Genomic DNA, 11508 nt, shown 5'->3' on the forward strand with positions numbered 1-11508 from the left:
TTTCAGGTTTTCAGATTTTTTTCTTAGTATTTGTGAAGAAAATTACAACTCGCTTATTTTCTCGCAATTCTTATATTCATATTAAGTTATTATATAAACAATTTATCCATTCCGACTCTACACAAACATTCCAGACATAAACAAGATAGACCTTCACGCCTCATGACTCACAAGAGCGACGAGTCAAGCTACTACGCAGACATTTTGATCCTTATGGGTGAAGATGACGGATGAAATGAGCCTGTCAGCCAGCACAATATTGACTCCCACTCGCCGATGACGCGTCAAGCACAAAGTCTCTTAAAAGATAAATCCCTCGCGGTATTTCCTCTAAACATGACCATATTTGCTCACCTAAACACCGTAAACAACATCATTATTCTTCACCACCTCACAACCATCGCACTAGGCACTGGCAAGAGCATATAGAAAGACCGATTGGTAATAGCCTTCTATTGACGTTAGATACGTCTCTTGCCCCCATTGGCTGAGCCCTTAGCCTACGTCACGGACGCTAGCCTACGTCACGGTCTGTTATTGGCCAGCGAGGAGGGCGTGTAGAGGACGCTCGGCCAATGGGATACGAGGATTAAGCCACTACGTACCCTGTAACCCGATGCCCTGCCTGAGGTGACTGGTTGAGGTTCACAGATACTTGCCGGGATAGTGAACTGAACCCCTCCATACTGAACCACGACTATAGTGAACCCCTCCATACTGAACCACGACATAGTGGACCCCTTCCATACTGAACCACGACTATAGTGAACCCTTCCATACTGAACCACGACTATAGTGAACCCCTCCATACTGAACCACGACTATAGTGAACCTCCATACTGAACCGACTATAGTGAACCCCTCCATACTGAACCCCAGACCTTTTGATAGTGAACACCTTGATAGTGAACCCCTTGATAGTGAACCCCTTGATAGTGAACCCCTTGATAGTGAACCCTTTGATAGTGAACCCTTTGATAGTGAGAACCCTTGATAGTTCGGGGTAGGGCAATACAATACAATTACGGGAAGGGGCGGGGCAGCGGCGGAGGACAAGATGAGGTAACAGCAAGGCGAGGTAGTAGTATTACAGGACGGGGCGGGGCAGCGGCGGGGGCAAGATGGGGCAACAGCAAGGCGAGGTAGCAGTATTACAGGACGGGGCAGGGCTACGGCGGGGCAAGATGGGGCAACAGCAAGGCGAGGTAGTAATATTACGGACAGGGCGGGGCAGCGGCAGGACAAATGGGGCAACAGCAAGGCGAGGTAGTAGTATTACGGGACGGGGCGGGGCTACGGCGGAAGATGGGGCAGCAAGGCGAGGTAGTAGTATTACAGGACGGGGCGGGGCAGCAGGCGGGGACAAGATGGGGCAACAGCAAGGCGAGGTAGTAGTATTACGGGACGGGGCGGGGCAGCGGCGGGACAAGATGGGGCAACAGCAAGGCGAGGTAGTAGTATTCAGGACGGGGCAGGCAGCGGCGGGGCAAGATGGGGCAACAGCAAGGCGAGGTAGTAGTATTATGGGACGGGGCGGGGCAGCGGCGGGGGCAAGATGGGGCAACAGCAAGATGAGGTAGTAGTATTATGGGACAGGGCGGGGCTACAGCAGGGGCAAGATGGGGCAACAACAAAGCGAGGTAGTAGTATTATGGGACAGGGCGGGGCAGCGGCGGGGCAAGATGGGGCAACAGCAAGACGAGGTAGTAGTATTACGGGGCGGGGCGGCGGCGGGGCAAGATGGAGCAACAGCAAGGCGAGGTAGTAGTATTATGGGACGGGGCAGGGGCAGCGGCGGGACAAGATGGGGCAACTGCAAGGGCGAGGTAGTAGTATTACGGGACGGGACGGGGCGGGAGGGCAGCGGCGGGGGCAAGATGGGGCAACAGCAAGGCGAGGTAGTAGTATTACGGGACGGGGCGGGGCAGCGGCGGGGACAGATGGGGCAACAGCAAGACGAGGTAGTAGTATTACGGGACGGGGCGGGGCAGCGGCGGGGACAAGATGGGGCAACTGCAAGGCGAGGTAGTAGTATTACAGGACAGGGCGGGGCAGCAGCGGGGCAAGATGGGGCAACAGCAAGGCGAGGTAGTAGTATTACAGGACAGGGCAGGGGCTACAGCGGGAGCAAGATGGGCAACAGCAAGGCGAGGTAGTAGTATTACGGGACAGGGCAGAACAGCGGAGCAAGATGGGGACAACAACAAGGCGAGGTAGTAGTATTATGGGACGGGCAGGGCAGCAGGCAGGGGCAGATGGGGCAACAACAAGGCGAGGTAGTAGTATTACAGGACAGGGCAGAACGGAGAACAGATGGGGCAACAACAAGGCGAGATAGTAGTATTATGGGACAGGGCAGGGCTACAGCAGAGCAAGATGGGGCAACAGCAAAACGAAGTAGTAGTATTATGGGACAGGGCGGGGCGGCAGGGCAAGATGGAGACAACAAGGCAGGTAGTAGTATTACAGGACAGGGCAGGGCAGCGGCAGGGCAAGATGGGGCAACAACAAGGCAAGGTAGTAGTATTATGGGACAGGGCAGGGCTACGGCAGGGCAAGATGGGGCAACAGCAAGGCGGAGTAGTAGTATTACGGGACAGGGCGGGGCAAGATGGCAACAACAAGCGAGGTAGTATTTGGGAGGGCAGGGCGCGCAGGGAAAGTGGGGCAACAGCAAGGCGGAGTAGTAGTATTACAGGACAGGGCAGGGCTACGGCGGGACAAGATGGGGCAACAACAAGGCAGGTAGTAGTATTACGGGACAGGGCAGGGCAGCGGCAGGGCAAGATGGGGCAACAGCAAGGCAGGTAGTAGTATTACAGGACAGGGCAGGGCGGCAGCGGCAGGGCAAGATGGGGCAACAACAAGGCGAGGTAGTAGTATTATTATGGGACGGGGCGGGGCAGCGGCAGGGGGCAAGATGGGGCAACAACAAGGCGAGGTAGTAGTATTATGGACGGGGCGGGGCAGCGGCAGGGCAAGATGGGGCAACAGCAAGGCGAGGTAGTAGTATTACAGGACAGGGCGGGGCAGCGGCGGGAGGACAAGATGGGGCAACAGCAAGGCGAGGTAGTAGTATTACGGGACGGGCGGGGCAGCGGCGGGGCAGATGGAGCCAAAAGCAAGACGAGGTAGTAGTATTATGGGACAGGGCAGGGGGCAGCGGCGAGGCAAGATGGGGCAACAACAAGACGAAGTAGTAGTATTATGGGACGGGGCAGGGCTACGGCAGGGAAAGATGGGGCAACAGCAAGACGAGGTAGTAGTATTATGGGACAGGGCAGGGCAGCGGGGCAAGATGGGGCAACAGCAAGACGAGGTAGTAGTATTATGGGACGGGGCGGGGCAGCGGCGGGGCAAGATGGGGCAACAACAAGGCGAGGTAGTAGTATTACGGACAGGGGCAGGGCAGCGGCGGGGCAAGATGGGGCAACAGCAAGGCAGGTAGTAGTATTATGGGACGGGGCGGGGCTGCAGCGGGGCAAGATGGGGCAACAGCAAGGCGAGGTAGCAGTATTATGGAGACGGGCGGGGCTACGGCGGGGACAGATGGAGCAACAACAAGCGGTAGCAGTATTATGGGATGGGGCGGCAGCGATGCAACACAAGGCGAGGTAGCAGTATTATGGGACAGGGCGGGCTACAGCGAAGATGGGGCAACACAAGGCAGGTAGTAGTATTATGGGACAGGGCGGGCAGGGCAAGATGACACAGCAAGGTATAGTATTATGGGACGGGCAGGAGCAGCAGGAAGATGGGGCAACAAGGCAGTAGTAGTATTATGGGACAGGGCAGGGCGGCAGGGCAAGATGGGGCAACACAAGGCAGAGTAGTATTATGGACAGGGCGGGGCAAGATGGGGCAACAGCAAGGCGAGGTAGCAGTATTATGGGACAGGGCTACAGCGGGACGAGATGGGCAACAGCAAGACGAGTGATAGTATTATGGGACAGGGCGAGGGCAGCAGCAAGATGGGGCAACAGCAAGGCGAGGTAGTAGTATTACAGGACAGGGCAGGGGGCTAAGCGGCAAGATGGGGCAACAACAAGACAAGGTAAGTATTAAGGACGGGGCAGGGCAGCGGCAGGGCAAGATGGGGCAACAGCAAGGCGAGGTAGTAGTATTATGGGACAGGGCAGGGCTACGGCAGGAGATGGGGCAACAACAAGGCGGGGTAATATGCGGAGGGCATCACTCTGGCGTCAACACACTAAACTGGTTTGTATTTACGAGAATTGGTGAACACTGTTGGAGAGAGAGAGAGAGAGAGAGAGAATTAACACGGCAGATAGACAGACAGACATGTTACCCTCTTCCTCCTCCTCCTCCTTTTATTCTTCCTCCTCCTCCTCCTCCTCCTCCTCTCCTCCTCCTCAAGTGGAAGACTGCTGCAAAAGATAAGTTCAGGTCATGACACTCTCTCTCCTCTCTCTCTCTCCTGACTTAACAATCTATAATAGTTCAGATCTGTGTGTTTACATTTGTACTATGTGAGATAACAGTCAATTAAGATCGATAATAAATATACCTCTATACACTAGAGGTTAGGTGTGTCGAGGTGTACACGTGTAAGTGTCTGTGTCGAGGTGTACACGTGTAAGTGTCTGTGTCGAGGTGTACACGTGTAAGTGTCTTATCGTGTTTACACTCCCTCGACACAATGTACTTTATACACCTTATCAGAGGCCCTTAAGATAATGACGTATAATATATTAAAATAATATAATAATAATAATAACAACGGTAAAATAATATAATAAATATTAATAATAATAATAATAATAATAATAATAATAATAATAATGATGATGATGACAGTCATAATAACAATAATAATAACGACAATAATAATAATAACGATAATAATAATAACAATAATAATAATAATAACAACTTACCTACACTACCATGTCTCTTCTTACTGTCAATATATACAGTTATCTCGGGTCATACACATACTCAAGATAACCAAACCACTGATAACTTACTGTAGTACTCTAAATAAGGTAATTAATATACGAAGGTTAATTAATGTTTCAACACGTGTTATCTATCACCCGAAGGCTAACACACATAACACCACATAACACAGGATAACACTACATAACACAGGATAACACTAAATAACACCAGGATAACACTACATAACACAGGATAACCACATAGATAACACAGGATAACACTACATAACACAGGATAACACTACATAAGATAACACCAATCGGATAACACTACCACAGGATAACACTAAATAACACAGGATAACACTACATAACACAGGATAACACTACATAACACAGGATAACACTACATAACACTAAATAACAGGATAACACAAATAACACAGGATAACACTACATAACAGGATAACACTACATAACACAGGATAACACTACACAGTATTACATAACACAGGATAACACTACATAACACAGGATAACACTACATAACACAGGATAACACTACATAACACAGGATAACACTCATACAGGATAACACTACATAACACTAAATAACACAGGATAACATATATAACACAGGATAACACTACATACACAGGATACCTCGGATAACACTACATAACACAGGATAACACTACATAACACAGGATAACACTACATAACACAGGATAACACTACATAACACAGGATAACACTACATAACACAGGATAACACTACATAACACAGGATAACACTACATAACACAGGATAACACTACATAACACAGGATAACACTACATAACACAGGATAACACTACATAACACAGGATAACACTACATAACACAGGATAACACCACATAACACAGGATAACACTACACCACAGGATAACACTACATAACAAGGATAACACTACATAACCCAGGATAACACCAATAACACAGGATAACACTACATAACACAGGAATAACACTACATAACACAGGATAACACTACATAACACAGGATAACACTACACACAGGATAACACTACATAACAAAGATAACACTACATAACCCAGGATAACACTAAATAACACAGCATAACACTACGTAACACAGGATAACACTACATAACACAGGATAACACTACGTAACACAGGATAACACTACATATCACAGGATACTATCAGAAACAGCGGTGAGCATTAACGGCACTAAGTCCCATTGGAGCAACGTCACAAGTGGAGTTCCCCAAGGCTCAGTATGGACCATTATTATTTATTATATACATAAACGACATAGATATCGGCATAGACAGCAACATAAGTAAATTTGCTGATGACACTAAAATAGGACGTGTTATCAAATCTGACGAGGACTCGGCAAAACTACAGGAAGATCTAAACAAATTTTTCGAATGGTCTGAAAAATGGCAGATGAAATTCAACGTGGACAAATGTAAAGTACTCAGTATAGGAGATGTAAACAGGGAAACCAGATATCAGATGAACAACGATGCCATAGAGAAATCCGACTGCGAGAGATTTAGGAGTAATGATAAGTAGGAACCTTAAGCCAAGTAAACAATGTGTTTTTGCTCGTAACAAGGCTAATAAAGTACTTGGGTTCATACAAAGGAGTGTTAGTTACAAGACTAGCGAGGTCATCCTAAAAAGCTGTATCTTGCTCTTGTGAGACCACACCTGGATTACGCAAAGTTCAGTTCTGGTCACCGTATTACAGAATGGATATAGAATCCTTGGAAAGAATTCAGAGGAGAATGACAAGACTAATCCCGGGCATTAGGAACCTTGAGTATAGAGACAGGTTAAAGCATCTTAATTTGCACTCCTTCGAGAGACGTAGAGCGAGGGGCGACCTGATAGAGGTGTATAAGTGGAAGGCAGGGCTAAACAAAGGGGACATTACAAAGGTACTCAAACTATCCAACCAGGAGCGAACTCGTAACAATGGTTTTAAATTAGACAAATTTAGATTCAGGCGTGAAATAGGTAAACATTGGTTTGGAAACAGAGTAGTGGATGAATGGAACAAGTTACCAAACATCATCATTAACTCGAATACGCTGGATAGCTTCAAACATAGGTTGGATGCTTATATGAGCAATAGGGGTTGGGTGTAAACGGGACGGCCCAGTATGGGCCAATAGGCCCGCTGCAGTTTCCTCCATTCTTATGTTCTTATGTAACACCTAATAATACACGATATCACACGAATAACAAAACACAACACAAGATAACATAACGCAACACCTCATAACACAACACAGGTTATTTGACAAGTTTGCTCACCTCCCCTTCTTTGTCACCATGAGAAACAAACAAACAGACAAACAAACAAATACTACTTCCGGTCACTTGTTATCATTTCAGGTTTAATGGTAACACTTTTGACTCAATGACGTCACTTCCGCCGTCCCAAAAAAATAACAAGTGGTTTGAATTCTTTGTCCGTTGGTCTTATTATTATTAAGGTGAGGTGGGGTGGGGTGAGGTGAGGTGAGGTAAGGTGGGGTGAGGCAGGTAAGGTAAGGTAAGGTAAGGTAAGGTTTCAGGATAAGTGTTGTAATATCGAGGTCATCTTGGGGCCTCTGTACGTCTTAGTCAATGGTCGGTCGGTCGATCACACACACACACACAGTAATAAACCATACTACGGAGGTGACTGTGTACCCTCACCCTCGCCGCCATCACCCTCACCCCTCGCCGCCATCACTCCCCCACGTTTCCCCAACAACATAAATAATTTATTTGGCCGGTGAGAGAATATGTCATTTTCCCCACCTGTGTCCACCACGTGTCCTACCATTGACGTATAGTATGTGTCCACCACGTGTCCTCCCAGAGACGTATAGTATGTGTCCACCACGTGTCCTCCCAGAGACGTATAGTATGTGTCCACCACGTATCCTACCAGTGACGTATAGTATGTGACCATCCCGTGTCCTACCAGTGACATATAGTATGTGTCCACCACGTATCCTACCAGTGACGTATAGTATGTGACCATCCCGTGTCCTACCAGTGACGTATAGTACGTGTCCACCCCGTGTCCTACCAGTGACGTATAGTACGTGTCCACCACGTGTCACATAGCTAAATTAACTAACTACCTACTGCAGTGCCTAGAATATGGTCAGTGTGTGTGTGTCAGTACTCGGTCACCAGATGAGTTATGACACCACCTTGACACACCTGCGCAGTGAGTCGGTGTCAATAACTCTTCACCAGATGAGTTATGACACCACCTTGACACACCTGCGCAGTGAGTCGGTGTCAATAACTCTTCACCAGGTAAGTAATGACACCACCTTGACACACCTGGGCAGTGAGTCGGTGTCAATAACTCTTCACCAGATGAGTTATGACACCACCTTGACACACCTGCGCAGTGAGTCGGTGTCAATAACTCTTCACCAGGTAAGTAATGACACTTCTTGACACACTCTGGCAGTGAGTTTGCGTCAATAACTTCTTCACCAGGTAAGAATGACACCACCTTGACACACCTGGGCAGTGAGTCGGTGTCAATAAATCTCTACCAGGTAAGTAATGACACCACCTTGACACACCTGGGCAGTGAGTCGGTGTCAATAACCTTCACCAGGCAATGACACCACCTTGACACACCTGGGCAGTGAGTCGGTGTCAATAACTCTTCACCAGGTAAGTAATGACACCACCTTGACACACCTGGGCAGTGAGTCGGTGTCAATAACTCTTCACCAGGTAAGTAATGACACCACCTTGACACACCTGGGCAGTGAGTCGGTGTCAATAACTCTTCACCAGATGAGTTATGACACCACCTTGACACACCTGCGCAGTGAGTCGGTGTCAATAACTCTTCACCAGGTAAGTAATGACACCACCTTGACACACCTGCGCAGTGAGTCGGTGTCAATAACTCTTCACCAGATGAGTTATGACACCACCTTGACACACCTGCGCAGTGAGTCGGTGTCAATAACTCTTCACCAGGTAAGTAATGACACCACCTTGACACACCTGGGCAGTGAGTCGGTGCTGGCCAATCACCAGGTAATGACACCCCTTGACACACTCTGGGCAGTAGAGTCGGTGTCAATCCCCTTCACCAGGTAAGGTACCCCTTGCACCTGGGCAGTGGTGGTGTAATATCTTCACCGGTAGTGTGACCCCCTTGACACACCTGCGCGTGAGTCGGTGTCAATAACTCTTCACCAGGTAAGTGACACCACCTTGACACACCTGGGCAGTGAGTCGGTGTCAATAACTCTTCACCAGGTAAGTAATGACACCACCTTGACACACCTGGGCAGTGAGTGGTGTCAATAACTCTTCACCAGGTAAAATGTGACCCACCTTGACACCTGGGCAGTGAGTCGGTGTCAACTCACCAGGTAATGTGCTTGACACACCTGGGCAGTGAGTCGGTGTCAATAACTCTTCACCAGGTAGTAAGACACCAGCACACCTGGGCAGTGAGTCGGTGTCAATAACTCTTCACCAGGTAAGTAATGACACCCCTTATTTTGGGCGTGAGTCGGTGTCAATAACTCTTGGTAAGTAATGACACCACCTTGACACACCTGGGCAGTGAGTCGGTGTCAATAACTCTTCACCAGGTAAGTAATGACACCCTTGACACACCTGGGCAGTGAGTCGGTGATTTACACCTGACACACCTGCAGTGAGTCGGTGTCAATAACTCTTCACGGTCCTTCACAGGTAAGTAATGACACCACCTTGACACACCTGCGCAGTGAGTCGGGTCAATAACCTTCACCAGGTAAGTAATGACACCACCTTGACACACCTGCGCAGTGAGTCGGTGTCACAGTGAGTCGGTCAATCTTCACCAGGTAACATGGTGGTCTTCACAGGTATGCACCACCTGACACTGGAGTGAGTCGGTTCATCACTCTTCACCAGGTAAGTAACACCACCTTGACACACCTGGGCAGTGAGTCGGTGTCAATAACTCCTGGTATGCACCACCTTGACACCTGCGCAGTGAGTCGGTGTCATAACTCTTCGGTAGTCACCACCTGGCGAGTGGGGTTGCTCTTCACCAGGTAAGTAATGACACCACCTTGACACACCCTGGCAGTGAGTCGGTGTCACTCTTCACCAGGTAAGTAATGACACCACCTTGACACACCTGCGCAGTGAGTCGGTGTCAATAACTCTTCACAGTAAGTATGACACCACCTTGACACACCTGCACAGTGAGTCGGTGTCAATAACTCTTCACCAGGTAAGTAATGACACCACTTGACACACCTGCGGTGAGTCGGTAATTTCACGTTGACCACCTTGACACACCTGGGCAGTAGTCGGTGTCAATAACTCTTCACCAGGTAAGTAATGACACCACCTTGACACACCTGCGCAGTGAGTCGGTGCCAATACTCTTCACCAGGTAGATGACACACCTTGGACCTGGGGTGGTCGTTCAATAACTACAGTAGTAATGACACCACCTGACACCTGCAGTGAGTCGGTGTCAATAACTCTTCACCAGGTAATTGACCCTTAACACACCTGCGAGTGAGTCGGTGTTAACTCTTCACCAGGTAAGTTACACACCTGCGGTGGTCGGTGTTGGTATGACACCTTGTGGGTTGTCAATAACTCTTCACCAGGTAATAATGACACCACCTTGACACACAGGCAGTGAGTCGGTGTCAATAACTCTTCACCAGGTAAGTATGACACCACCTGACACACCTGCAGTGAGTCGGTGTCAATAACTCTTCACCAGGTAATCCCTGCACAGGGTGAGTCGGTGTCAATACTCTTCCGGTAAGTGACACCACCTTGACACACCTGCGCAGTGAGTCGGTGTCAATAACTCTTCACCAGGTAAGTAATGACACCACCTCCAGGTATTTCTACATACCTGGGCAGTGAGTAAGTGTCAATTAAGGTCAATAATCTTACACCACCTACCTTGACACACATCTTGCATTATTCTCAGGACGTGTGAGAGTTTGTCCGCTGAATTTCGATCTAGTCTATACAGGTTTTGGTAACTAATATAATTCCGATTGTTTTAAAGATAATTGTGAAATATTTGAAAGGGTAATTACTACGGTGTTGTGACTAATTTAATCACCTTAATATAAAGTTATAAATATTTCTTTACTGGGAATAACTATGGTAGTGTAATTCAAATTTAACCCTTTGAGTCCGAGAGGGTTAAATAATCGTCATAATCGTCTCAAAAGTTTAATTTTTAAGTTTTCATAGGTAAATATCGTCTAAGTTAAATATCTTAAGTAAATAATCGTCCTCAAAGGGTTAGCCATCGTTCTCAAAGAGTTACATAATCGTCCTCAAAGGGTTAAATTTGTTTTTTTGTTTAATAATCGTCTTAAAGGGTAAATGTCTCAATTATAATCGTCCTCAAAGGGTTAAATAATCGTCCTCAAAGGGTTAAGCCATCGTCCTCAAGAGTTAATAATCGTCCTCAAAGGGTTAAACCATCGTCTCAAACGTCTTGGTAAATAATTAAGGTTATATCGTCCTCAAAGGTTAAATAATCGTCCTCAAAGGGTTAAATCATCGTCATTAAAGGGTTA

General features: G+C 47.7%; 2 protein-coding genes across 2 annotated transcripts; both read left to right on the forward strand.

Annotated features, from left to right (window-relative positions):
- The first annotated feature begins 1121 nt into the window (after positions 1 to 1121).
- Positions 1122 to 1580, forward strand: LOC121855878. The gene has a single exon (XM_042351044.1). It carries the CDS (start codon positions 1122 to 1124, stop codon positions 1578 to 1580), a length of 459 nt encoding a protein of 152 aa, XP_042206978.1.
- A 102-nt stretch (positions 1581 to 1682) lies between these two features.
- Positions 1683 to 2156, forward strand: LOC121855879 (uncharacterized PE-PGRS family protein PE_PGRS10-like). Its single transcript, XM_042351045.1, has one exon. The coding sequence runs from the start codon at positions 1683 to 1685 to the stop codon at positions 2154 to 2156; it is 474 nt and encodes a 157-aa protein (XP_042206979.1).
- Positions 2157 to 11508: the final 9352 nt, after the last annotated feature.

Source organism: Homarus americanus, unplaced genomic scaffold (genome assembly GCF_018991925.1).
Source record: "Homarus americanus isolate GMGI-L3 unplaced genomic scaffold, GMGI_Hamer_2.0 scaffold2071, whole genome shotgun sequence".
NCBI classification, from domain to species: domain Eukaryota; kingdom Metazoa; phylum Arthropoda; class Malacostraca; order Decapoda; family Nephropidae; genus Homarus; species Homarus americanus.